Source organism: Gossypium hirsutum, chromosome A03 (assembly GCF_007990345.1).
Source record: "Gossypium hirsutum isolate 1008001.06 chromosome A03, Gossypium_hirsutum_v2.1, whole genome shotgun sequence".
NCBI classification, from domain to species: domain Eukaryota; kingdom Viridiplantae; phylum Streptophyta; class Magnoliopsida; order Malvales; family Malvaceae; genus Gossypium; species Gossypium hirsutum.
The window spans coordinates 113,208,012-113,235,836 of NC_053426.1; the positions used below are offsets into that span (position 1 = coordinate 113,208,012).

The window sequence follows — 27,825 nt, forward strand, 5'->3', positions numbered from 1 at the left end:
AAAGACACCAATTATGTTGTCCCACAACTTGATCAAAATGGCCACCACTACTAAAGAATGTAAGAAAATTCCGCAAAGACAATGACCTCATACAAAAAAACACCATAATATGAACTATAAAGGGCTTGTTTTGTTTTGTATCATCCCACCATGAATGATCAATATCTACCTTGTATAGTACGGATTGTGTTATAGGTTAGAAAATGATGTTTTATAATTGGTTAAATTTCATGATTAGTCCCTATACTATGTATGAATTGTACAATTTTTGATCTTTTTGTTTTTTAAATTTTAAAATTTCGGCATTTAATTAAGTGTAGCTTTTATTGTTATTTCCAATATCTTATGTGACAAACATATTATCTTGTGTAAATGTCATATTAGCTCAAGGGTGTTGTCACGAGGTTGGTTTGGGAGGGGGGGCTAGAAAATTTAACTTTTAGCCCTTCATAATTTATAAAATTTTAAGTTAATATAAGGTAAAAATGCACTTTGACTCCCAAAAATGATAAAATTTTGATTTAGTCCTTAAAAAAAATCATCAAGATATAGGCTATTAAAATAGTGAAATTGTATTTAAACCATAAAAATATACAACTTAATTCTAACCCCTCAAAATTTTTTTTGACTTTGCCCCATGCGAGCTTGTTATTTTTACATATTACTCACCAAAGAAGTCAGTTAATGGATTTAATGGGTGTTGTTTGCGTTACGAATAAAAATTCGAAATTCTATAAGGACTAAGAATGATCAATTTGGAGAAGATGGGACTAAATCTACAAGTTTTTGCATAGTACAAGACTAAGAACATAATTTAACTAGACAAATTTAACTGCTATCGTTTGAGTCAAAATTAAAATTTTAAAATTAAAAAATACAAAAATTAAAATTGATCAGATTAAATTATAAAGGCTAAACTTACAACTTATGCATAATATAAGGAATAATAGCATATGTTGATCTTAGTTCAATAGCAATGTTGAGAGTCGAGACCTTTGAGGTCAAGGTTTGACCCTCCTAAAATTGAAACTTTTAGTTTTAAATCCCTTAAAATTTATAACTTAATACATGGTAGAATTATAATTTGGTTCTTCAAAAATAATAAAATTTTGATATAAGCCTAAAAGTTGTAAAAATATAAACTAATACAACAATAACATTATATTTTAACTCTTATGAAAATATATAACATAATTCCGATCATAAATAAAATTCCTAATTTACCCGTAAAAAAATTTCGAGTTTGAGTGACGCGTTATATAAATGCGTAAATTCTCCATACTTATAATGATTTATTCGTAATTTAAAAGGAAAACAGGAGCAAGGGAATTTATACCTCGTATTGTTTTTGTCTGAAGAATGAAAAGCTGGGTGCTACTAGGAATCACAAATTTTAATCATCAACAAGGACAAAAGAGATTAAGGAACATGTCTTGTAATTCTCATTTTCTGCAAAAGAATTGACAGCCTAACAATGAACAATATCTATCAGTTCATGTGCGGTAGAGATTGAATTGCAGGTTACAGAAGATGCTTAATCATTCAATTCATAAGTGACCAAAGGAGCACGCTATCTGGTCTGCTTTTGAAACCCTTGTTGGTCCATTTTTATTTTATTCCATAATTTGATTTTCATCAGGAATAAATTAATTTTAATCTATTTATAATATAAAATTAAAATGGACCCAAAACTCAAATTTTGGTTGACCCATATTGATTCAAAACAGTAGGTATTTATAGCCCAAAACTTGATAAGAATTAATGTGAATTTTCAAGTTTATGGCAGCGTTTTAGACTCTTTTTATATTAAGAATTAGATTTTATTTCATTTTTTATACTTAAAAGATTAATGTACGTGGCACTGTGAAGTTGTTTTGTTGGGTAGAAAATGGATAAATTTGCCTATTTATTAGTAAAAAAACAAAATATAATTTAAGCCTCATGAGTACTTTCACTGACTAAAGCCTCCATTTCTGTAAATTCTGTTTTAAGAATGAAACTAGCTCGATATTCATAATCCATCTTTAAAATTTAATCCCAATAAATATCAGCTAGTATTTCTGACTGTATATATATATAAACTCTAAAAATACTACTAGCTGCTTACATATCAGACAAAAGAAAAAACCTCCATTAATACAAGCTCTTGTTTTTTTCTTTTTTCTAGTTCTTTCTATCTGATTTATCTTGTTTCTGGTCCTTCGTGTGTTTAACATCCTTAGCATGTGTCGTGTCTTCTTGTTTAGATTCCGGACTGTTATGATAAATTATAAGACTATGCCGGCTGTCGAAATCTTTAACGAACTGCTTCATTTTCATCTCCGCACCCGAACCCGAACCTGTTTCATCTTCATGTAATAACCCTTTGATTGCTTCAGGCATAGGTTGATCTTTCATCACACTTCTCCAGTATTCCCCTGGTTCTTTTCTTGCATGGTTGAGATTTGCAAACTGTCCAAAAAAACATAATTAATAAACCCCCAAAAAAAACGATTTTTATTGAATATTTTGATTGAAAAAAAATATAAACTATACCAGGAGAAGAAAGCAGAAAATAAGGATAGCAATGAAAGTCTTCATTATCTTTTTTGCTATTTTGTATTGTAAAGCTTTGCAATTCAGTAACCCATTTTATAGGGGTATTAGGTAAAGGGACAAGGAAGTGATTATTATAACCTTTTTTTTTGGTTCACTGTTTTATTCAACAATCAATTAAATAAATAGTATTTTTTTTAATAAAATTATCTTTGCATGATAATTTGTTGTGAATCTGTCGGTCAGGGACTATTTGATGTAAAGTTTAATATAATATAATATAGAGCCCCAAGTTTTTAGAGTCCAATGGCAACATTTTCAGGGGTTTCATCACCTCTCTCCTTGACATGACACAAGAATGAGAGATTGAATCTGCTTTGACCTATGGGAAAAAAATTGGCACATCTAGTAGTTAAGGATTGGACTGTGTGAGATTACTTTTAAATCTTTTAAACTGGATTCATTCTTTTTTAAAGAAATTTTTAGAATATCATTTGTTAAGCAGTCGATTAAATTCCCTAACAATAGTTAATATCATACTTTTTCATGATGGTAGAAAAATGTGTATGCTGCGTGCTCGGTAGTAAAGGTGAAGTTAATAATTTCCCATTTTAAGTGGGGTTAGGGCGTTTGCTTTCGTCCCTACCTCTTAAGGTTTGAATTCCAAACCCATAGCATATAGATCATTATGTAGAAATTCAGCCAACTGTCTAACGGACCATACTTTAAAAATTTATTCGAAAAGAGTTGGTGTCTCTCAACAATTAGATTTTAAAATGTTATTCTTTTTACCAATTTCTGTCACTTTCAGTGGTAGACAATGTTCAACACGTTTTAATGGGAAGCATAGTTGAAATTTGTATATATGGTGGGAGAGGAACTAATGAAACCTAAAAGCACTAACCTTTTTTAGAGGTCCAAAAACAAAGACAAAGCTGATAAGATATCCAAAGTTTCAAAATCTCTTCTTCTTCTTCTTTTTTCCCCTCAAATCCTATCAGATTTTTCTTGTTTTTAAAACTCTATATCTAGAACTGGAATCTCATTTGTCACCAGTTGTACTTGATTAAATTAAGTAATATCTGCAAATCTGTACAGAATATATGCTCCCAACAGCAAACAAGGTTGTAATAATACTCACTTTATGGCAAATGGATAGAGTTTAGAAATGGGGTCTGTAAGTGGAACATTATCACTATCATGCTATACAATTTAGAGGTAGTGATGATGTACCAAACACTAATTTAAGTAAGCAGCAAAAGTCCCTTTTTAGTGTTTGGTTGACTTAACCAAATGGGCATTTGTCTTAAAAGAAAAATAAATTAATTAATCATTTCAGCAACATGTAATGGCTGATGCCTCAGCAAACATGGTTGGGTTTTTTTTATTATCAACAGTTGATGTAAGGTCCTTTTCATGCACAGCCTTCAGTCATTTTCCTATCATTTAATCTTAAATGGTGAACAAATTCAGGACCATTGAGTTCTTAAGTTGACTCTCAAAACCAACATACTTAGCTGCAAAAACATGGAGATCAATTTTAACACACATATATATATTTATGGTAAAACTACAATAGAGGCCCTTGTATTAAGAGCTGGATTGCATTTTGTCCTCTCGACTAAAAAAATAGGCGAATTAGTCCCTATACATTAGATAAAGAATAAATTGGTCATTTAGTAAAAAATTTATCAATTTTTATTGTTAAAAACTGGTCTATATACGTCAGTATAAGGTATTGTTTTGTTATTTTATTAGCCATGCCAGTTTTTAATAGAATTGACCCAATTTGCTCTTTGGTCTAATGTATAGAAGCTAATTTTCTCATTTTTTGAATAACGGAGGTAAAATGTAATTTGACACCTAATACAGGGCCTTTATGAAAATTTTACCTAGATACAAAATTTTCCGGTCAGCAATGATGCAATGCAAAGTAATGCTCACCTACCATGAAAATACTTATAAGCTTTTAAAAATAAATTTCTGTTGAAAGTTGACCTCTCATTATAAGACAAATATTTGATTAGAAGGACTTAATTGAAAACATTACCTTTGCTCATTTAATGCCCTATCAACATGTGAAACATAGCCTACCCTGTATTTATTAACAGTAGTTTGGTAAGATACAACATAAAAAAAAAGTGTTTTAATTCAAAGATTTGTACAAAAAAAAGTGTTTTAATTCAAAGATTTTTACATCTTTATTAGTGATTTGTTCTTGTTTTAATCATGCATATGTCTCTCTATATATAGATATATATATTCTCATATACTTTTGCATGATCCTATTGTTGATTATCAGCTGACCAAGGTAAAATGAAAAAATTATAGTTTCATCCTTTAAAATTAATAAAATTTTAATTTAATTCTTCTAAAAATATCAAAATATATCATTATATATGATTAAATCTCGATCCCGAATTCTAGATAGAGTTTGAGACCCCGTGACAACTCTAAGTTGGCTCTAAAGTCAACTTCATGCACAATTGTCTATTTGGTGCTTAGCAAAAGAGCTTGTCTGGTTGTATTTTTCTTGGTTCCCATTTGGTTCATGCACAGCATCTTTATTTTTATTTATTTTCATCATATGGTTTTGGTCTAATTTTCCTTTTCTTTTACATTTTTATTATGGCTCTTATGCTATGATTTGCTGGGCACATGATCACTGTCTTGGCCATATGTGCCAAAGTCAACTTTCATTTGCATATCAAACATGTAAGCTTTGGTTGCACTCTTTTGAAATTTCATTTTTTTTCTCCTTATTTTGCTTTATTGATAGAATTCTTTACGTGAGAAATTCTTTCTAATCCCTTTCAATTTCGATATTAAGTGAATTGGTAACTCTTCTCTATCAATTTCAAAAATAAATAATTAAGATAATTAACGACATTGTTAATGTTTTTTTTTGCTAATTGTGCATAATTTTAATTGGTATAATAATAAATTCAGCCCTCAAAATTTTATATATACATATATATAATTAGCGAAAAATATTAATAATATTATGATTAATTGTCTTTATAGTTACTCACTTTCGAATTTGACAACGATCAAATTTCTTCAATTCTTTTAAAGTGACCAATTTGTTTCGATATCAAAATCAAGAGAGGTGTTTTTACCAATTCTTTTAACTCTTAATCCCAACAGTGTAACAATAATTTTCTTCATTTGGTTTGCTTCACTAACAAGGAAAAAAAAAAAGCTAAGTAATTACAGCAAAAGGTTTTTTAAAAGCATTATGAGGACCTTTAATGAAGAAAATTAATAGTCCATGAATCATGACACCCCCCCTCCTGTTTAATTTCATAAAGTTTCAATTTTTTATCACTTAATCCCATTAGTCAATGTTTCATTGGCTGCTTTTTGTCAAGGGAGTGATAAGATCACTTTCATAGAGTCTAAAAAGAAAGGTCAATCATTCACATTTGTCAACTTTAGGAAAAGAAAAAAAGGTATAAGGGTCTATTTTCCATGTTATGTGGATGATAATATATTATGTAATGTGTAAAAACTGAAAGATTTTGTTCGGATTTAAATTTCAACATTTGTAATCTGATGTGAAGGTTTTTTTTTTAAATAAAAAGTATAAGGGTAGGCAAGGATATCGGTCATCCTCAAAATAGAAAAATTTACAATTAAAATCTCATATGGTAAAATTATATTTTGATCCTCAAATTTTATGGTCTATTAATTGGGTATTTCATGATAGCTTGCATTTGTTACCTTGATAATGACAAATTTAAAGGGTAAACAAGAGTCTTGACCCTTTAAAAAAATTGTAATTAAATCTTCTCTTAATTAAAATTTAACATATAATAAAATTACATTTTGGTAATAAAAAATATTTGAAGATAGCTGACATCACCTCGACAACGATGAATTTAAGGAGCAGAGAAGGGCCTCCCCCAAAATGAAAAAAAATGGTAATTAAAGTCTCTCTTAAATAATTAAATTAAAAGTTAATATATAGTGAAATTATGTTTTAATCCTCAAAATATATAAAGAAAATCTATTTAATCTCTTTAAAAATAATAAAATTATAAATTAATAGATAATAAAATTATATTTTTCTGACCCGTTAAAAGATTTTTGAATTTCACCTGCACTATTTCAAACAGCATGTGACCAGCTTTTGATGATGCTTTACTTTAATCATTACACTGAAGAAAATTTAACAACATTTAAGTGGTATATGGATATTGTAATCTCGTGGAAACATGCATATATTTTCATTTTGAGTACGTTCTCTGCACTTGGATACTCGCTAGTAGTGTACGTTCTCTAAAATGAAAATATCTTTTATTTAGATTATTTAAAATGAAATTTTAAATTAATAAAAATAAAATTATATTTTTGACTCTATTAAAAATATAAAATTTTAATTTAATTTTTTAAAATTTATAAAATTATAAATTATTTAAATAATAAAATTATATTTTAATTATCATAAAAATTATAATTTAATTTCTATTTTCATGGGAGGATTCTCCATTGGTATAGTCAACCCTCTACATAATTTCTGTTTTCTAAACCCACCACCATCACCGCACCCTAAACATCATCTTTTCTGTTTTTTAGCTATAGCCCCTGGTTTTTATCATCAGTTTTACTCGGTGAAAGCTAGTGATTTTTTCGAATCAAATGGTGTATTTGGTGTAGACATAAAAGCCAACAAACCAGACAATATGCCGAATGACATAATATTTTTGACCACGATTATTTTTCTCTAAACTTGATATCTATATGGTGGTGCACATATTTTATTGGTTAAAAAGTACATTATTTCAATTGAAAATATAATATTGGTCGTTTGTCAGTAAACCCCAAAACAAAGCTGAGTTCCAAAAGCTGAAACATGGGTTCTGGTTTTGCTTCTTGTTGTATCTTCTCTTCTGTTCTTCTTCTTGCTTTCATGGTACTCAACAATATATATATATTTTTTCGTGTTTGTTTTAGTTTCGAGTTTAAACTTTGAAACATTTTTTATTGCAGTTAGGACAAGGCAGAAATGTTCGAAGACATCATGTGGAAGAAGGTTCGATCGGCTTGAATTATTTGCGACAGGCTGCAAGTTCCATCGATGGCGACCGTATAGATCCTTCGGGTAAAATTTTCTTCAAGATGGAAGATCTTAAAGTTGGTAAAACAATGGCTATTTATCTCACCAACAAAGACCCTTCAACTTCACCTCATTTACTTTCTAGAGAAGAAGCTAACTCAATCCCTTTTTCATCGGCAAAAATCGCACAAATCATTGATTTTTTCCGATTCTCAAAAGACTCGGATCAAGCCAAAGCTATCGAATACACGATCAAACAATGCGAACTCGAACCCCTCGAAGACGAGTTACGGTTTTGCGCTACTTCTCTCGAATCGATGCTCGATTACGCCAGTTCCTTGCTCGGCAAGAAAGCTCAACTTCAAGTTTTCACCACGACTTTTGTTGGAAACCCGACGGTTCCTTTCCGAAACTATACGATCTTGGCCGTGCCTGAACGGATTCGGTCTACAAAAATGGTTGCATGTCACACTTTGCCATATCCTTATGCAGTGTTTTATTGTCACAATACACCAAAGAGTGAAACCAGGTTGTTTAAGGTTTTGCTTGGTGCCGAGAATGGTGATCGGGTTCGAGCTCTGGCTGCTTGTCATATGGATACGTCTCGATGGGACGTCGATCATGTGTCGTTCCAACTGCTGAAAATCAAGCCCGGCTCTTCCCCTGTGTGCCATGTTTTCCCAGCGGATAATCTTGTATGGGTGGCTTTGCCTGCTTGAATATGTGGAGAAAAATTCAGTAGATATCATATTTCATGTGATGTTATTTGTAATGTTATTGTATGAGATATATGAATGTTAATATATAACACCATGTCCGAGTTGGCTCAGTGATTTAGAACCACGCCATAAATGGAATAAACGAGTTCAATTAGCCTCCCTGTTTGTGTACGTACCAGCAATAAAATAATAAATTCAGTTTTTTTTTTTGCGTGGCAGTAATTATTAGTAAGTTTACATTTCAGTCACTCAATTTCAAACGGTTAAATTTTTTTTCTAAAAGTGTGGCTAGTAAACTATAAGCGACGATTCAACAATTAGTATAGCGGATCAGTACCCATTGACAAGTAGAATAATATATCTTAAATCCAAGCCAACCTGACGATCAATATCAGAGATCGAAGAAGAAAATTGTTTGGATTTTGGTTCACAGATTCATGATGTTTAAAGTTATTTTATGAAGAAAAAAAAAACTAAACTATAAAAAAGAAGAGAAATGAGAGCTTTTGATTGGTACAAAAGGTGCGAATAGAGAAGCCCATACAACCACGGTTTTAACAGTCCAATGACTTAAATAAAAACTTTTAAATAGTTCAATAATTATTTTGTAATATTTTAAAATTGAGTAACTAAAACATAATAACATTGTTGGACTTCAATGCAACCTTATTAGTTGACATTGAAGAATTAGACAATAAGGCCCAACTGAGCCATAAGCATAGGCTTGCATAACGAAGCCCAATCAAATTGAAAGAACTTTTTAAAACAAGAGCAATATGCAACCATATTTCAAGCATTGGTTAGCCATTTCAAAAAAAATACAGATTCAAAATTGTCATCTATGGGCTTGTACCGATACTTGACCCCCCCAGAACCAACACTTAAAATGTAGATGTTTTGATGGGTAAAAGTATTATAAAGATTATTATAATAAACGTCGAATTGTATTTAGTCTTATTTACTTAAAAAATATAAAATAATCCCTATAATTAAGATTAAATAAAAAAATAGTTGTTTTATTGAGTAATAATAATTATATCAATTGAGTTAAGATTTAATCTATAATTTATGATAATATTGGATAGGATATTTTGTTTTATTGACTGCATGATTGCATTGGCCATGCAAGAAGTGGACACTATTGTAAATTTCGTTCTCCCTTTTTCTCCTATAAATAGACGAGCTTAGAGCAACCCAGTACAGTCAGTTCAAGCAAAGAGCATATTGTTAAAAGATGGCCCAATTCATTCAATGCCTCCTTTTCTCCTTTTCTCCTGTCTTTTGCTTTTACTCGTAAGCTATATCAAAACTTTTAGCCATTTTATAGCTCTGATTCCTTTAAATTACCTCTTTTATTTATGTGCAGTGTGGCCATGGCATCAATGGAGCTAGGGACGTTAAGCCAGTTACACTGGTAAATCCAAAGGACCTCGACGGCAAATTCACCATCTCCGACTTTCATAAGACGGTGAACATTGGGTCACCGGCAGAAAAAGCTTCTGTTCTTCAAGGACTTGTAGCTAAATACTCCCTTAAAGACCATTCTCATGAGAATATGGAGAATTAAAAGGGTGGATTATTCACCTTCGATGAATTGCATAACAATTTCGACACAGGGAAAATATTACCAATCTTTTTCCCTAACAAAGACCCTTCAATATCCCCTTTCTTTTCAAAGAAAATTGCCGATTCCATCCCTTTCTCGTCATCAAAACTCCCTCAAATCCTGCAACTATTTTCGATCGCACCAGGCTCTTCGTTAGCCAAATCCATGGCGGACACGCTCGCAAAAATGTGAAAATGCACCAGGGATTACTAACATTACAAACTATCATCAGCTAAAGGTGAAACCAAGACCTGTGCTACTTCCTTGCAATCCATGGTGGATTTTGTTAGTGGTGCTTTTAAAGTTGCCCCTCAAGAAACCAAGTTCATTACTACCACCCACCCCACCATGTCTACATCTTCATTGCAAAATTACAAGGATTTGGAATCTTCTAAAGAGATTAAATCTTCGAGGAAAGTAGCTTGCCACCCTATGCTGTACCCTTACGCTGTGTTTTTCTGTCAATACGATGAGGAATTGAGCGAGACTAGGGTTTTTAAGGTTTCGATAGTGGGTGAGGATCCTAAAGATAAAATCAATGCGGCTGCTGTTTGTCATATGGACTCGGCTAGTGCTGCACTTCTTAACTTGATGGACAAGCAAGGGAAATCTCTGATGTGTCATTTCTGCTCGGCTGGGGATCTGATTTGGGTTCAGGGAACCGATGATGACATGATGCACCAGTTCCCAGCTATACGGTCTAAGTTTGTGGCTTGTTTTAGTTTGTTTCTTGGTTCCCTGTCTTGTCGTGCATGCAGATGTTGCCCGATGTTGCAATATATATATATATATTTGATATAATGAAATCTGATAATGTTCCTGAATCCTGAAATGAAAGGAATTGATGGAGATCAGATTTTAGAGGCTTGCAATTATGGCAGATCTATTGTATATTTTTATAAAAGAAAACATATGCATGGCTCTGTGTTACAATATCTTGTTGACTGGTGTAGTGTGAATCATCTTTGCCTTTTTCTTTCTCTTTTATATGCACTATATGTGGAAAACTAATACAAAGTTGATACTCACTGACCCTGAGATGAATGATAAATTTTGGGTAAATTATATTAGTGCTCATCTAATTATGTTTCTTTTTCTTTTTTGGTCATCTAATTATGAAAAGCTATAAAATAGTCACTTAATTATTAATATTTTTTTGTCACTCAATTATAAAAAGTTATAAAATTATCACTCAACTATTCAATTTTTTCTTTTGCCACTCATTTATCTTGGATTTTCGGGTGTTTCTATTTTTATATTAGCCAACTCGTGACAAAAAAAATTATAGTCGATTGATATTTTTTAATTTTTTATAGTTAAATGACAAAAAAAATCATAATTGAATGATCACTTTGTAATTTTTTTTATTGTTGAGTGATAAAAAAAATTTGTAGTTGACCTCTATTATAGTTTATCGATACAAGTTTGAAGGGTTAAAATGTAATTATAAATGACATTAATATATAATCTTATATAAATGAGGACAAAACCTGTAATGGGGAACCAAGGCGGAATTCAAGGAAAAAGAGGCATAATTTGCATGTTAAACAAAACTGAATTCCAAGTTCAGCTCCTTTTCCACTAACATAATTCATAAAGATTTTCAGTTTGGTTGCTAAGAAAATGAAGGAAAACACCAAGCTAAACATTCTTGTTTGATCATTATAAGCAACATGAAACTCGGCTGGTTTCGCGCGAGTGAAGAAGCCAGAGTAATGTGGACTTGCCATTATTCGATTAATTACTTGTACGACATGTCGTTTCGAAGATTTTGTGTTCATCAAATCAATGGAGTAGGATTTTCCGCCTCTGCGTTATCTTCTACCCATTGTTTATTCGCCAAAAATCTCCAACTCACTCTCACAAATGGGGCTTCATATCCTCAAAACGACACCGTTTTCTTCTTCTTCTTCCCCGAAATCACTACTCCTTACCACCGCCACCGCTGCTAATTATGTTCTTCCTTGTAATAGGCGCTTGAGATTTCCATTTTCTTCACCGAAGGCTATTACTTGTTCAATTTCTTTATCAGAATCCAGTAGATTCTTTCTCCAGAGCAAGCGTAGATACCGTGGAAGTCAAGTCGTGGCCATGGCAGCTCCGGGGTCGCTCCAGAAATCCGAGGAAGAGTGGCGTGCTATTCTCTCCCCTGAACAGTTTCGAATTTTGAGACAAAAGGGCACTGAGTAAGTTTCCTAAGCTAGTACCAGTGTTGATCAGCACTTCTTTTTTTTTTTTCTATGGAAAATTGAATAAATTTTGAGCTTTTATAGTGTTTATTAGAAGAGTTTGGTAGATTAATGTGCAACAAGAAAGCTGTCCTTTTTAGCTGCTTTTGTTCATGAATCTCTTCAAGGCAGTTTATTCAAAGGATGTTCTTTTAACGCCATATCCATTGATAAAATTCCTGGCAATATTTTGATGCTGTATAGGTATCCAGGCACAGGAGAATATGACAAATTCTTTGGTGATGGTGTTTATAACTGTGCTGGATGTAACATTCCTCTTTACAGATCCATAACAAAATTCAATCCTGGTTGTGGTTGGCCTGCTTTTTATAAAGGTCTCCCAGGAGCTATAAATCGAAATGTGAGCTTTCTTCCTCGATTTTCCTCTGTATCATCTTACAAAAATGGTATATGTTTCAAGTAAATTTGACTAATGATGAGAGGTGTGTCATGTTTAACCAGCCGGATCCTGATGGGATGAGAACTGAAATCACTTGTGCAGCTTGTGGTGGTCATTTAGGCCATGTTTTTAGAGGTGAAGGTTTTCGAACGCCGACGAATGAACGTCATTGTGTTAATAGCATATCACTCAAGTTTGTTCCAGCAAATTCTTGGTTATAGTAGCATTTACGTTGGTACTATTTATTCATTCTGTATAGAAACATGTCCATAATGATGTATGTAAGTTCTGTATTAAATTCTATTTTGATGGTTCTATTGTTTTTGAACTTCATGCTTCCTTGAAATGAAGGCAAAATCTCGAATTTCTTCGAGTTTCATATGGTTACCAGAAGGGCAAATTTCCAGAGCTTCTTTGAATCAGTAAAGATGAAGAACTCATGGATATATAGTTTTCTTTTCCTAGCTATTTCAGGTGCTACTTGGTTTCAGAATTCAGAAAAATTCCAGAGATGTTTATGGTTTAGCTGTTTGATAATTCGATTTCGTTGTGTTCATAAGGTTGAGCTCTTGAAACTTTAAAAGTATTTCATTAGGTAATCATCTTCAGACTTAGATATAAGGTGGAGATGAAGAATATGATTTGGTTAAAATGTGGTTATAGTCTTGGTATTTTTTAAAAATTAGGAATTTAGTCTTAATTTTTTTTGTTAAATTTGTTGTTGTGACATTTTAAAATTAAAAAACTACTCACTTGATAGTCACATAATTAAAAAAAATATTATAATTAACCTAAAATTTTTAAAAAATTTAAAAAATAAAAGGATTAAATTTCTGAAAATATAAGTACAAGGACTATAGGCATATTTTAACCATAAGGTTTTGATGCTAAAAAATCTGAAGTCTGAACCTTATCTAATGTTCACATTTTTTTTCTTTAGATAATCTATAAATAACCGCCACGTGTACATAATGTTACCCTACTGCTAACCTGTCTAAATAGAAACCACTTCCTATTTGTCTTCAACCTAACATATATTTTACGTAGTCCTCACAAACACACTTCTGGTTGGGACAATTCAATTCTTTACAAGCTCCCTGAAAACACAGCTTTTAAACATGTCGTGGCCACTTCCTCTCCTCTCTTCTTTACCCCCTTAAAATACACACAAGAAACAGTAACAAATGGACATAATTCAAAAAAAAAAAAAAAAGCCGGAGTTCATATCTCTCTTTTCTTTTCTTTTCTTTTTTTTTTCCTCAAGAATCCTTAGAGTTTATTAAAACAATCAGGAAAATGCCTTAGAAGTTGTCTGTTTCAGGTTCTTGAGTCTTTGGTCTTTAAACCCATTTAACACCATGTTGGAATCAGTATCTTGTTGCCATAGTCCCAAGGTATGTAATCTCTTGGCGTTGACATTTTTCTCTGTGTTTTTCTTGAACGATTAAAGTGCTAACTTATAGTTTTTCTTTCTTTAAATTGCTTTACAAAAAGGATTTTGAACTGTCCTTATGTTTTATATGTATGTTGTGAACCCCTCCTTTAGAGCCTTTTGCTAAATCTTCAAAGACTAAGCTTAGTAGCTTGAAGTTCTGGATATTGTGCTAATTAAATAGTTAAAACTCTTTTAATTTGATTTGGCTTCCTTATAATCTGTTGCTATTTCAAGAACAATCAAATTTAATCTATTTTTACAATCATTTTCCTAGTGTTGTAATAGTTTGGAAATCAATAGCTGCCAAAATGTGTTAAGAACTTGATTTTAGAGAGCTCGAGTTTCTACTTAGAGAGTGTTGTGTTATTTCATTCTTGAACCATTCTTTTACTGCAGGGTTATGACTTTGTTAAGCGAAAGAACCAGGGTGGCGCATACTCTCAAGCTATGTCATGGTTTTCTGGGCATTCTTCTTACGTGCCATATATCAATAACATGCTTTTCCATTCTAGACCATTATCCGTAAAAGCAAGAGTGAATAATTGTACTCATGTTTTAAAGCATATGTTTGGTGGCACACCTTCTTTACCTTCATCACCATCTTATTTGAGAGGACTTAGTTTCTTCAATCATAGACTGTTCCACCAGAGAAGGTCGCGAATCTATGCAGCGGTTGAAGTTGCTAGTGCTATTGATGTCATCAATGATTTAGGATTGGATACTCTTACATTCTTGGCTGTCACTGTCTTGGTTGTTCCTGCATTCAAGATCATTAGAGCAAGCCCTGTAAGAATAAACACTTCAAGTAGCATTAGTCTCTCAAATTGTTCTTTTTTTCCCCATTGCCATTTCATGTATCGGCATTACATATATGCAAAATAGAAGAAACTATAGATGATATCCTTATTAGTTGATAGTCTTTCATCCCTAATGTTTAACAAAAATTACATACTAATTGCTTCCAGATACTTGGATTCTTTTTTGCCGGGGTTGTACTGAATCGATTTGCATTGATTAGAAATCTTACAGATGTCAAAGTCCTGTCTGAATGGGGGATACTTTTTCTGGTAAGTTCAATTGCATGACATATCTGGTCTTAATTATTGGATTGATAGCCATCTTTTAGGTATTTTCTATATTATTTGGCTTTCTAAAGCTGCAAATTACTCGTAGAATACCTTGTTACTATCATGCATATTAATTTGGTCTAATACATGTTCCTTTTCAGCTGTTTGAAATGGGTTTAGAGCTTTCACTTGATCGCCTGAAAGCTCTTGCTAAATTTGCTTTTGGCATGGGATTAACTCAGGTAATGATATCATTGGGAACTGCTATTTTAGTCCGGTTGTGCATCGAGGTTGAAATCTTACATTCTCTTCTCATATTTGTAAAACAACCGAGCAACATTATATTGGAAATGACCAAGAATGAGTTAAGTTGTTAAAACATGTAAGACATGGAACTGCTTGATTGATATTGTCTTTTTTCTCTTTCTATTTGTAAGGTCTTTCTGTCCACCCTTGCTTTCACCGCATTTGAACTTCCGCCTAATGGGGCTGTTGGAACAAAAATTTTGCAGTTCCTCTTTCACTCTGGGCCTGACCTGGTGAAAATACTTTAATCCTTGACTCTCTAATCATTATTGTATCTGAATGTTTTGAACAGCAGTTATGTATTAGAGTAAACCGGTTTAGCTTAATTTTCCTTGTTGGTACATTTGTAGGTTAATATAAGAAGTGTTGATGAAGCCATAGTGATTGGTGCTGCTTTATCTCTATCTTCTTCAGCTTTTGTTCTACAGGTATTCTACTTGTAGATATCTAAGAATGGTTGTTTCATTTTGCTACTTTTGTCACTTTGGGTAGATACGTATAAACCGTTGTGGTTAGGCTAAAATTGTGCTGTGCTCATTACAATAAGCATATCTTGCATTGTAAGCTTACAATCATAAAATACAGCTTCTTGCAGAGAAGGGTGAGCTGCCAACAAGATTTGGCTCAGCAACTCTGGGGATACTACTTTTACAGGTTCTTACTTACAGTCAATACATGCTTGCCTTATTTATTCCATTCGTGGATTTTTCTATATTCAATGCGAAGTAGACATCAAAATTTGGATGTCAATAACCTCATTTGGGTCCTATGCTTGATGTTCGCAGGACATAGCTGTTGTTCCTCTCTTAGTCATACTTCCAGTGCTAGAGAGCCAGGTAGATCATGTGCTTATCGGGTGTATCCGGGAGCCACTGTCATCTACTACCATTTTTAATCTCTTTTTCAACTTTGCAGAACATAATAGAGGACAGTATTTGGCCAATGCTAGCTAAAGAAAGTTTAAAGGCGCTAGGTGGACTCGGTATACTTTCTCTTGGAGGAAAATACATTCTTAGGAGAGTTTTCGAGGTTTGTTGAGTTTGTTATTAAACAGAGACAAAAAAGAAAGAACAAAAAATAACCCTGGTTTCTTAAATTTTCAGGTTGTTGCTGAAACAAGGAGCTCGGAGGCCTTTGTTGCTCTTTGCTTGTTAACAGTTGCGGGGACTTCCCTTATGACCCAACAGTTAGGCTTCAGTGATACGGTTTGATATGTATTCTCATTAGCAGATAATGCTTAAGATTGATGCATTTCAAGCCTTGTAATAACTACATTCAATTTCGTTATTCAGCTCGGAGCATTTCTGGCTGGAGCATTATTGGCAGAAACAAATTTCCGGACACAGATTGAAGCTGATATACGACCATTTAGAGGGTTGCTTCTTGGGTTATTTTTTGTGACTACTGGAACTTCAATTGACTTGCAGGTAGTAATCATTTTAAGTACGTATTTTCCTTTATTACTCTCCATTTTCTTATTCGCATCTGGTATCAGTGCTTCATATTGTTTGATTAATGCAAGTTTATATCGGCTTTGTTTTGCAGCTTCTTTACCGAGAACTGCCAAGTGTGCTTGCACTCTTGTCTGGTTTAATTGTCATCAAAACATTGATCATTACAGCTATCGGTCCTCGTGTTGGACTGACCTTACAGGAAAGTGTAAGAGTAGGATTTCTTTTATCACAAGGAGGCGAGTTTGCGTTCGTTGTTTTTTCTCTTGCTAACAGGTTTGTTAGACGAGTAACTAGTCTCTAAGTAAAACACTTCAGTTTTTATGCTTATAAAGTCTTTTGCCATCCTCGTGCAGCCTTGGGGTGCTACCGCTTGAGCTTAATAAGCTGCTTATTATTGTTGTGGTACTGTCAATGGCATTAACCCCATTGCTTAATGAAGTTGGAAGAAGGGCTGCTGATTTCATTGACGACAAGTTTAATGAAGATGTATGTTCGTAATAGTATTTCATTTCAGTATCATCAATGACTATTTTTTTCTCTCATCATCTTGGTTTGGAAATGAGTTTATCTGTGTGAACTTAAAGAAGAAATTTTCACAGAATGATGCCGATGAGATGGTGAACTTCGATGCAAGTGAACCCATTGTTATCATTGGCTTTGGCCAAATGGGCCAGGTATGTCAAATATCATGCAGTAATAGTGATTATTATCACGTGGCAGCAACTCGAGTTAAGTCTAAAATGTTTTTATTTGCAGATACTTGCTAATTTTTTGTCGACTCCGCTTGCTTCTGGAATAGATGGTGACTTCATGGGATTACATTATATTGCTTTTGACCTCAATCCTTCTGTGGTGAAGGTATCCAAATTTCATCATATAAACCGATGATAACATACGCTATTTCATTACCAATAGGTAATGGTATTGAAAATATTTGTTACTGCATTCACAGGCGTCTAGAAAGCTCGGTTTCCCGATTCTTTATGGAGATGGGTCAAGTCCAGGTGTTCTGCAGTCTGCTGGTATCAAGTCCCCGAAAGCCGTCATGATTATGTACCGAGGAAAAAAGAGGACAGTTGAAGCTGTTCAAAGGCTTCGACTTGCCTTCCCCGGGGTAATAGCTCGCTCTTTCTTGTCCTGGGTAGCCTTTATTAATGCTGCATTTGCCATTATTGATCCATTCATACTTTATTTCATGTAAACTTATAAGCTACTATTGCATTTTCTACTTTTTTCGATAAAATGAATTGCTAATCTTTGACTAAAATATGCTTTCGAGAAGGCTCCAATCTATGCAAGAGCTCAAGACCTCAAACATCTCTTAGATTTAAAAAAAGCCGGTGCAACAGATGCAATCTTAGAGAATACGGAGGTACTGATAATTTCTTTTGCTCTTCATTGTTATTACAAGGTTCAGCTTTCATGCTTCAGCTCCTTGACTCCGAATATCCTATTTTGTGCAGACAAGTTTACAACTTGGATCCAAGCTTTTGAAAGGATTTGGTGTCATGTCCGATGACGTAACATTTCTACGTCAGCTTTTTCGAGATTCCATGGAGTTACAAGCTCAAGAAGAACTCAACAAAACCGATGACCGAGAACCAGATATTATGAAGCCGTTGCAGGTACGTGGTACTTGGATGCATCTAGGTTTTTTTAAGATCATGTCATTACAATCTTGGATGGATTAACTTTGTTTGATTAGGCGAGAATCGATAAGGCTGAAGCATCGACATTATCAACCTCAATCAAGGATGAATCATCGAGACATAAAGTCACCCTGTTTCAAGTGGCCGAAGCAAAGCGTGTACTTAATCGGTCTGAAGGCCCGGAGTCTCGAGGTAGTTTGTATGGAGAAATAGATAGTGAGAATGGGTTTCCAATGACAGCAGATGAGCAACAACATTAGGAGCATCAAAGCTTGAAGACATTTGCCATAGATACTGATTTAACATTGTTGCTGAAGAAGAAGGTATTTTTTTGGTGAAAAGTTTTGTTTATTTTCAGCCAAAACCACTTAAATACATTTGGCTGTTAAGCATTTTCGTGGTAAAGTTCCAGTTTTTTCTTTTTTGAAACTACACATCCCCCATGTATACACTTAATGAAGATAATGCAAAAGGACTAATGATTCATTTCAGTCATTCTCTTCCTTTTTCTTTCATTTAGAACGTATACATCATGCTAGGACCCGGCAAGCTCGAACAAACCAGCTTCACCTTTTATCATGTTAATGCATTTTTAGTGATGAATCAAACTTACATATTGAAAATTAAAATTGGGATATTTAGGAATTTTGATCATCTTAGAACTAGTGAGAGAAACACGACAGCACGTGTGTCCCGCCCTGTCGGTGTATGTACAGCAACAGTATCAGAGAACCAACGGCTTAAAGGGTTGGTGTAGTGGTGAACCGAAGATTAATCAAATCAAAGGTTTCCACGTTCCATTTTGTCTTACGCTCATTGTTTATGGTAGGGATAGAGTCAAAATCTGCGGAAGGATTAATATACCATTTAGTACTTAAGTTTTACTTTTCTTTTTTTATCATAACAGACCAAACGATTGAAAGAATGCTTGACATGCATGTTCTAGTAAAAAAATTTTAAGTATTTAATTGAGACAAAGAATAAAACATAGGTGTTAAATTGAACATGGAAATTAAATTTAAGTACATGAAACAAAAAAAAAGGTATCAAATTGAAAAAACTCAGGTACCAAAGTGAATATTGAATCCAACTCAAGTACTAAATTGAAAAAAAAATTCAATACTATATAATATATTCATTAATCCATGGTGTTTTAAATATAAGTAATAAAAACAAATTTACGCATTTATACAATTTAGCTCCTACAGAATAAAAGGTCAAATATGGTCCAAATAAAAGAGTAGGGCCTAAATTGAATAAAATGTGTAAAAGTTAATGCCTAAGTTTGTTTATATTTTAAATAAGGGACTAAAATACAATCTGAGGTATAACATAGGGACTAGTATCGTATTTTTCCCCGCACCATACTATTGAAAACTTAAACCGACTGAAAGGCCCACAGACTGTTTCCCTGGTTTTCTCATTCCTAGCCTCTTCCAAATCCCTTTATTTAAAAAACAGCTGACTGTCAATTTATCAAATAAGCAAGTGAAAGATCATTGATTTCATATCTAATTATGGCGCCTACTGCTGCAATGTTGATTCTTCCCCATCTCGGCGAAACTACTTCACCGGTCGTTCCTCCTTCACCGCCACCGGAGGTAAAGGCCTCTGCTTTGAAATGGGTTGCACTGGGTAAAAGCTTTTGTGTTCGAACAAAATCTGGGTCTATTAGCAAAGAGTCTAAAATGGAGGTTGACCGTTGTTTATCTGCTGATTCTGGCTTGGAAAACAGGTTCCTTGAAGCCTTTGAACTCAGCTGGTGGTAAGGTAATGATCATGATCCATAGTTGACGGGTCGGGCAGAGGCTTGTTTGTAAATTTATCACTTTAATGTTGGTTTTCATTGCACCAACTTTGAAAATAACGGCCAATTTTCTAGTGGAAATGTAATCTTCAAACTTCAGTTTGATTACAATTTGGTTTTTCATTTGCATATTTTTATAGTAAAAGTTATAGAAATTCAAGTTCGGTTCTTTATCATTCATTTTTGTATTTCTCCCAAAAATGAACTCTTTCATGTAAAAGAAAGGGTTTTTCTTTTAAACTCCCAAAATAGTTTTTTTTATATATATATTTTAGTCTATTATGTTTAAAATATATTTTAAACACTTAATAAAAAGATAGTATAAATAGCTAATACATAACATTTTAAATAACATTTTATAAATGACTAAAATTAAAATATAATTCAAGAGAAACAAAAGTGACAATTTAAATAATTTACTGTTTTTTCCTTTATGTTTAACCTACGAGAATTAGTAAATCATTTTCTTCTCATATTTTTCAAGCATTTATAACTGCAATCAAATTTTAATTCATAATGCAAAAATTCGAGACTTTAAGATAACCAAAAAAAGAACAAAAATCCATTCTATTATACATCAAAGAGAAAACATTCAATTAAAACTTAAAACTACAATGGTTATACAAATCCTCAAATGTCACCTTCTGCTTGTTCCAACAACACCTCGAAACGTAGTATCAAGGCGGGGATTCGGATTATCTTTTGCAATGTACCACAAATAATTCAATGGTATACTCAAGTTCGATCATAAAGAAAAGGTTAAAGACAAACAATTTCGGAGCAACAAAAATAGTTTTAGCCAATTTGAGCCTTACTAGGCCTTTGATTTCTTCCCTTTAGCTTCGGGTGCCGGCTTGGTCTTGAAAGGCAGGAAAGACTTCCCGCCCATGTACGGTTGTAAAACTTCGGGTATTTCGACACCATCTTCTTTCTGGTAAGTCTCAAGTATGCAGCACATGGTCCTTTCTGTTGCGGTGAGAGTCGAGTTCAACAGATGAACATATTGTTTTGCCTGTTCATTGTTCTGAAAGACGAAAACAACAGAAACAATCACAAAGCATGAACCACAAATTTCCTCATCTATAACAGGATAAACCAACAGGACCTACCTTTTTCTGCCCGTATCTGATTTCTAGTCGCCTTGATTGATAATCTGTACAATTCGAGCAAGACACCAGCTCTCTGTAAGTTTGAGATGCAGGAAACCATGCTTCCAAATCATATTTCTTGGCAGCGGCATCATTAAGAGCGCCAGAAACAATGGCGACGATTTGATAAGGTAGCTTTATCTGCAAAATGGGGTTTACACAAATCCATGCAAAGTCAAACTTTTAATAAAAGGCAAATTACAGCAACTTAAGTTGGAGGGCAAAGATTCGTTTTCTTATTAAGACCACAAGGACTGCCCATTGATAACCTATGAAGCTAGCCTGATTAGGTTCACTGGTCCAGATAAAGTCGACATTTAAAGACTCCTAATTATAAATAGAAATGGAATTAGGTGAAAGGCTGGGAATCTTTTGCGTTCAAGAAATTCGAAAAATGTCTTACCTCCTGATAAAATTCCTCAGAGTTCTTCAACATTTCCTCGTGCATGTCCCACGAATCATTGCCATTTGGGCTGGTAATGCAGAATTGCTCCACTTTCTCAAATTGATGAACCCGGAAAATCCCCAAAGTATCACGGCCATGTGAACCGGCTTCTTTACGAAAGCAAGACGAAAATCCAGCATACCTGGGAAAAAACAGTTTTCATAAACAAAAAGGAAGACAATTTTTTAATAGCAATGGAGGCATCATTTTGACATGATTAGAACCTTATAGGTAGCTCCGAGGGCTGGATCCAATCATCCACGTGGTAAGCACAGAGGGGCTGTTCGGCTGTTGCAATAAGATACTTGTCATCACCCTCACCGGTCACCTAACAAAACCAGATATGCTTTCTTATTATACGAATAGAAAATAACAGTCACAACAATGAACCGCCAAATGAAGAACACATTTTTGAACATTAAAAAACAACCAACACTTCTTTTTGTTCCTTTTTCATAATATATAAGAGAACATTCCTTAATAGGAAGTAAAATCAGTATCAAGAAGAACTAAGTCATATATGAATCAAGAGCATCTCAATGGTACAAGGAAAGAAAAGACCTTTGAAGCAACATGCAAATGTTACCTTGTAAAGTTCCTCATCGAACTGGGCCAATTGAGCACACTTGGCCATAACATCTTTCCTCATGAAGAAAGGTGTTTGCAATGCTGTATACCCCCTTTTCTCCAAAAAATCAAGCCCAAAATTGATCAAAGCTTGATTGAGACGCACACCGTCTCCTTTAAGGTAGAAACCTCTCCCTCCTGCTACATCAGCGCCTATAGTACAAAGCGTGGGGTAATCAGTTAAACCGATTCAACAATAAAAACAAACCAAGCCAATTTGCCAGCCGATTTCATGCACGAAATGTATCATATATTCATATTTTCTCCTCCCAAAGAAATGCATTCACATTACGCAAGCCAAAGCATGTTCACTCTCAAAAAAATGTATTACCCTTTTTCGTATCAGCAATCCCGAGAAGCTCGACAAGGTCAACATGATTCTTTAGCTTAGGCTCTGACCGCTTCTCACCCCAAGTTCTAATCACAGCATTATTTGCCTGTATTATTTTAGTGAAATAAGTCAAAATATTCTAATTAAAACTATTTAGCAATAAAAAACTATCCAAATGAATAAAATTTGCAGTGTAACTCACTTCATCGTCACTGATTGGAACCGAATCATGCACAAGATTCCCAATTTTCTCCAATTTAGATTTCAAAACAGCCCAAGCATCCTTAACTTCAGTATCTTTCACAGCGATTTTCTGTTTAATCTCCTCTGTTTTTGCAATCGTCTCCGTTGCATCTTGCTTAGCCTTTTTTCCACACCAATTCAAACAATAAAAATGAAATTATAGAAGAAAAAACTATCACTAAAAGAAAAAAAACGAGATAGAGAAAGAAACCCACAATTTTAAGTTGAGCAACTTGCTTATTGATCTTGTTGAACTCTTTTCGCAGATTTTCGAGATCATACAACACTGTTACAGACATTTTATTATTAGAAAATAAATAAAAGAATAAGCAAATCGAAACGTGAGAAATGAAAGCGTGTAATTACATTGACGATAGACTTTGTCAAGGTCGATGATGGCATCGACATCTTCGACCTTGGCGAAACGACGGCGTTGAGATTCACGAATGATCTCTGGCTTGTGACCCTTTTCTTCTCTGAACAAATTGATATCCAACATTTTTTGTTCTTTTTTTTTCCTCCTTTGATTTCCCACAAAGCAGCTTAATTCACTGACTGAATAAGCTTTAAGGCAAACACCAAGAGAAACCCTAGATTCAGTGACTGTTTTTTTTCCTGGTTGGGTTTTTTCTTACTCTGGATAGTATCGTTTGAGCGTTTTGGGCACAAAAAATGGCCTCATGAATTGGGCTTCTTTTAGAATTAAAAATTAGGTAAACTGCATTTAAGGTTACTAAATTATTAGTAAGTTCACGTTTTAGTTATTTAACTTTAAAAAGTTATAAAATGATCATTGAATTAATCGAAAGTTTTAATTTAAGTTACTGAGCTATTCGAAAGTTTTTATTTAAGTTACTTGGTTGTTAAGTTTTTTTTTAAAAATCCAATTATTGGGCTCAAAGTAACGATTCAACGATCGGTCCAGTGGCAATCGCCCATCTATGAATAGAACAACATACGTTAGATCCAAGTCAATTTAACGGCCAGTGTCAGACATTAAAGAAGAAAGTTGTTTGAATTTTGGTTCGCAAACTCGCAACGTTTAAAACTATTTCAACGGAAAAAAACTAAACTTATAAAAAAGAAGGGGAAGGAAAGCTTTCGATTTGTGCAGGCAGTGGAAACAGAGAAGGCCATAGCAGTGATTTTAATAGCAAGGTGCTTTAAATGAAAAGTCTAAAAGATAATAGTGTAATTTTATTGCTTGAGTACTTGTTCAAATTAGCACATACTCTATTACATATATTGCAAGTTATAAACTTGAGTAGCTTTAGGCACATTATGTCCTTTCCTTAATACACTTGATATGTATATTATCTTGCTAACTCCATTAGTAAAAATCTTGAATATTTGCATATTATAAATGAATTCATACAATGTCATTCTTGTAGCACAAATGTTACAGCTTAGAAACAATTACTTGAAAAGGAACTTGGCATTCCCTCAAAAGATTGAAACAATTCAAGCAAGCAAATGAGTGTTCAGAAAAAAAAAGGGGTGGCTGGCTAGTGACCAAGGCAAATACACTTGCATCATGCTACTACTCTCTTTGTGCAGCTTTTTGGAGCATGAAGGCTATGAAAGTTTGGCTCTTTTGGTATGGTTGTATGCCTTCTTCGCTGCGATGATGATGCCTTCTTCGTCAAGGAAGTTCCATTCTTGTTAGGGTCCGACGTTCCCTTAAGGGGTCTGGCCATTGTAGGTGACATTTCCTTAATTGCACCGAGTTTCTTCCTACTCAATGCTGCTACCCTGTAAGAATTAGGAATATAGTTTTTTATCCTTTAGAGAACATACAAATTTATTTTCATTGATGAAAAAGCAAATGATATTTCCAGATTTGTTACTTACACTCGTGGTCTAGTCTTCTCTGATCCACCCTCGGATTTTTGAGTTGCCTTTTGATGCATATGAGCGGTACGTTTTTGGGGAATGGTTGAAATCTTTCTTTCCATGGATCCTTTCGGTTTCATCAAGCTAGAGGTCTTGATGGTTTGCTACAAAGTACAGTATATACCATAGGATTAACTTCAGCAAATTCCCTGGATGACCAATGAACACAGCTATGGGAAACAAATAGAAATTTTAACTTACTGGTTGATCTTTATGTGTTCTTGTATCTGATTCATTGTCACTGCCTTCAGGTGCTTGAAGATGCTTTTTCTCCAAGTTTGCTTCCTTTAAAATTCCTCTTTCCTGAACAGCCAGAAAATTATCAGGATAAATTAAAGAAATTTTGATGCCCATTTTGCATTTTAATAATATCTACAATAAACAATGCCATACATCTGTTCTAAATCGAAAAGGCTTCGGATTTGTAAGCTTAGGCTTTCTGTAATTCATTCCTTGAGCACCTTTAACTGCGGTGGAGTTTTCTTTCATTGTCTTACTCATCACTTTAGCAACCTGCATCATCATGAACAGACATTAGAAAAACCAGAAAGATATATTACACAACAAACAAAGGATATAACTTTACAAACAAGCTACCTTTTGAATGTTTTTATGAGTCTCATTCGTCAACTTGCCCGTGTCACAATCCAATTTTCTACAATAAATTTTGGTGCAAATTCAACGGTAAATGCAAGTGAATAATAAATAAACAAAAGTATGAACAAACATGTCATGAATTCCATACCTGTTTTCATCAGAAGCTGCATAATTTTCCTTGTTATTGTCAATTTCCATGACTTTGCTTTCACTTACTCTGATATTAGATGCCATAGCATTTTCTTTCATTGTCTTACTCATCACTTTAGCAACCTGCATCATCATGAACAGACACTAGAAAAACCAGAAAGATATATTACACAACAAACGAAGGATATAACTTTATAAACAAGCTACCTTTTGAATGTTTTTATGAGTCTCATTCGTCAACTTGCCCGTGTCACAATCCAATTTTCTACAATAAATTTTGGTGCAAATTCAACGGTAAATGCAAGTGAATAATAAATAAACAAAAGTATGAACAAACATGTCATGAATTCCATACCTGTTTTCATCAGAAGCTGCATAATTTTCCTTGTTATTGTCAATTTCCATGACTTTGCTTTCACTTACTCTGATATTAGATGCCATAGCATTTTCTTTGTCGTCGTCGCCCTCTGTTGCTTCAGGGATTTCATTGTCCTTAGGACATGGTTCAATGTTCTCTTCATGGCTGCTCCTTGAGGGACCTGTTGCTTGCTCCAATATATCTGAAGGATTCTTAGAAGTACTCTCAATTGTGTCCTTTTCATCCTGATGACGACCCAAAGCAGCTTCAGAGAATGGTAACTCATTTTCGTTCTTCTTTTTCTTCAAACGATTTATAGATTTAGCTTCTTGAGTCTTCTGATTCTGGCAATGCAAAGAATCGTATACTCGGCTTTTAACCTCTCGCCCTCTTAACTGTTTCCTTGAAGCAGCTAATGGTTTACTACACCCCAATGCATTCTTCTTACTCCCATCAGTAATCTCAAGCTTCTTCATCCCTGAACATATCCTCCTTAATGAACTACTCCATTCCACAGACTTCTTCAACTTCACTACCTTCTTTGGAGAATGAAAGACCAAAGCCTTTGCCACCACTCTATCCTTTGGCACCTCAAACGTAGTCGGTTTTGGGTTCCTAACACTTCGAAAAGTACCTGGATTCGACACCCCTTTCTTGTTCCTTGGAGTTGTCAAGGCCTTAGTAGATGGTTGCTTTGCTGCTGTTGCCTTCTTCACATTTGGGGTAGTCGAACTCTGCTTAACTTTCACTTTAGTTTCACCCATCTTTGTTGAAATGGATGAGATCCTAGCCAACCTTGACACTCTAGACTTTGAAGATTTAGCAGGAACCGTACGGGGACATTCCAATTTCGACCTAAAATCACAATAAAAAACAGCCTGAATCAGTACCATCATCATTGCAACAAGAAGGACATGAGTTCAAGCATGCTTAAGCACGTTTAAGGGCTTGGAGGAGTTATAGGTACGAAGTAGGCATTGTATATAAAAGCAAACAATCGATGAAGAAAAAATAGAATGCAAATCTCAGTGAAGAACATTTCCATGTATATACCTTGAGTCTCTTCTGCAAAGAGCTTTTCTAAGCCCAACACTTGGACTCCTAGCGGCCATAACCTGAAAGATTCAGTTCTTTAAGTTCAGCAATCACTTAAAAACATGAAAAAATGAAAAGGGAAAACAAAAAAGGAAGCAAATTTTGTACTAACCCTAAGCACAAAATTTTTATAAATTTCTTCAGGATCCATTTCTTCTTCATGCTTTTGATCACATCCTGAGAAACAAGAACAACAAAAAACATCATTGAGACCTAACATCGAACACTAGTTTGTTTAAACCAAATTAATGAAACCCAACCACAAATGTAAGCTTTGATCTTATCTACGAAATCAAATTATAGTTTCAAGCAAAATGGACCTTACCGACACGGAGGCAAAACCAGTAACGGTCATCATTTTCAGTGCGGCAACGATCAGGTGCGGCGAGGTCTACGAACTTGGGAGCCTCAATCTTTTCGTAGAATTCGTCGCCGATTACTTCTTCGTCGCCAGCACCGTTGATTTTAAATTCGTCCATTTTTCGTCCCCGGAGATCTAAGATACGATAAAGAGGAGCGTAAACTAGCCGGTAGAGAGTCAAAGGCTTTGGCAAGTAGTATTTTCCTTTTTGTTCTTGGAAGCCGTTCCCTTAGTCGATTGTTTTAAATTTGTTGCAGGTTCTGTAACTAGCCGTTACAGGCATAAGGGTAATATAGTTTGGATCAGAAGGGT

The 27,825-nt window shown here is 34.0% G+C and overlaps 7 protein-coding genes across 11 annotated transcripts; 4 read left to right on the plus strand and 3 right to left on the minus strand.

Annotated features, from left to right (window-relative positions):
* Positions 1-2,045: 2,045 nt before the first annotated feature.
* LOC107938861 (organ-specific protein P4) lies at positions 2,046-2,825 on the minus strand. Its single transcript, XM_016872102.2, has 2 exons — positions 2,536-2,825; positions 2,046-2,451 (listed from the first exon to the last, which is right to left on the minus strand). The coding sequence occupies exons 1-2, from the start codon at positions 2,578-2,580 to the stop codon at positions 2,164-2,166; spliced, it is 333 nt and encodes a 110-aa protein (XP_016727591.1). The 5' UTR covers positions 2,581-2,825; the 3' UTR covers positions 2,046-2,163.
* A 3,911-nt stretch (positions 2,826-6,736) lies between these two features.
* Positions 6,737-8,515, plus strand: LOC107938849 (BURP domain-containing protein BNM2A). Its single transcript, XM_016872094.2, has 2 exons — positions 6,737-7,450; positions 7,528-8,515. Exons 1-2 carry the CDS (start codon positions 7,391-7,393, stop codon positions 8,311-8,313), a joined length of 846 nt encoding a protein of 281 aa, XP_016727583.1. The 5' UTR covers positions 6,737-7,390; the 3' UTR covers positions 8,314-8,515.
* A 1,677-nt stretch (positions 8,516-10,192) lies between these two features.
* On the plus strand, positions 10,193-10,749 carry LOC107938860 (BURP domain protein USPL1-like). The gene is made up of 2 exons (XM_016872101.1): positions 10,193-10,627; positions 10,678-10,749. The coding sequence occupies exons 1-2, from the start codon at positions 10,193-10,195 to the stop codon at positions 10,747-10,749; spliced, it is 507 nt and encodes a 168-aa protein (XP_016727590.1).
* A 666-nt stretch (positions 10,750-11,415) lies between these two features.
* On the plus strand, positions 11,416-12,934 carry LOC107938855 (peptide methionine sulfoxide reductase B5). 2 transcript variants are annotated; one of them, XM_016872097.2, is made up of 3 exons: positions 11,416-12,105; positions 12,352-12,508; positions 12,610-12,934. In XM_016872097.2, the coding sequence occupies exons 1-3, from the start codon at positions 11,786-11,788 to the stop codon at positions 12,766-12,768; spliced, it is 636 nt and encodes a 211-aa protein (XP_016727586.1). In that variant the 5' UTR covers positions 11,416-11,785; the 3' UTR covers positions 12,769-12,934. The 2 variants fall into 2 exon arrangements, with proteins under 2 accessions (XP_016727586.1, XP_040959394.1); XM_041103460.1 differs by having other exon boundaries at positions 11,453-12,105; positions 12,433-12,508.
* Positions 12,935-13,576: 642 nt separating this feature from the next.
* Positions 13,577-18,949, plus strand: LOC107938843 (K(+) efflux antiporter 3, chloroplastic). The gene is made up of 19 exons (XM_016872085.2): positions 13,577-13,941; positions 14,379-14,768; positions 14,948-15,049; positions 15,211-15,291; positions 15,487-15,588; positions 15,706-15,783; positions 15,941-16,009; positions 16,141-16,191; positions 16,271-16,384; positions 16,459-16,560; positions 16,648-16,782; positions 16,901-17,082; positions 17,163-17,295; positions 17,409-17,483; positions 17,566-17,667; positions 17,762-17,923; positions 18,092-18,181; positions 18,273-18,434; positions 18,515-18,949. Exons 1-19 carry the CDS (start codon positions 13,906-13,908, stop codon positions 18,716-18,718), a joined length of 2,370 nt encoding a protein of 789 aa, XP_016727574.1. The 5' UTR covers positions 13,577-13,905; the 3' UTR covers positions 18,719-18,949.
* A 1,856-nt stretch (positions 18,950-20,805) lies between these two features.
* LOC107938878 (serine--tRNA ligase) lies at positions 20,806-23,737 on the minus strand. The gene is made up of 9 exons (XM_016872125.2): positions 23,426-23,737; positions 23,275-23,345; positions 23,019-23,180; positions 22,817-22,922; positions 22,445-22,638; positions 22,083-22,186; positions 21,817-22,000; positions 21,375-21,554; positions 20,806-21,289 (listed from the first exon to the last, which is right to left on the minus strand). The coding sequence occupies exons 1-9, from the start codon at positions 23,556-23,558 to the stop codon at positions 21,080-21,082; spliced, it is 1,344 nt and encodes a 447-aa protein (XP_016727614.1). The 5' UTR covers positions 23,559-23,737; the 3' UTR covers positions 20,806-21,079.
* Positions 23,738-24,389: 652 nt separating this feature from the next.
* LOC107938844 (uncharacterized) lies at positions 24,390-27,769 on the minus strand. 4 transcript variants are annotated; one of them, XM_041103474.1, is made up of 11 exons: positions 27,478-27,769; positions 27,265-27,329; positions 27,111-27,172; positions 26,055-26,912; positions 25,907-25,964; positions 25,698-25,822; positions 25,550-25,607; positions 25,346-25,465; positions 25,154-25,255; positions 24,911-25,056; positions 24,390-24,811 (listed from the first exon to the last, which is right to left on the minus strand). In XM_041103474.1, exons 1-11 carry the CDS (start codon positions 27,629-27,631, stop codon positions 24,592-24,594), a joined length of 1,968 nt encoding a protein of 655 aa, XP_040959408.1. In that variant the 5' UTR covers positions 27,632-27,769; the 3' UTR covers positions 24,390-24,591. The 4 variants fall into 4 exon arrangements, with proteins under 4 accessions (XP_040959408.1, XP_040959399.1, XP_040959421.1 ...); XM_041103465.1 differs by having other exon boundaries at positions 25,698-25,843; positions 27,478-27,740; XM_041103487.1 differs by lacking the exon at positions 25,907-25,964 and having other exon boundaries at positions 25,698-25,788; positions 26,146-26,912; positions 27,478-27,741.
* Positions 27,770-27,825: the final 56 nt, after the last annotated feature.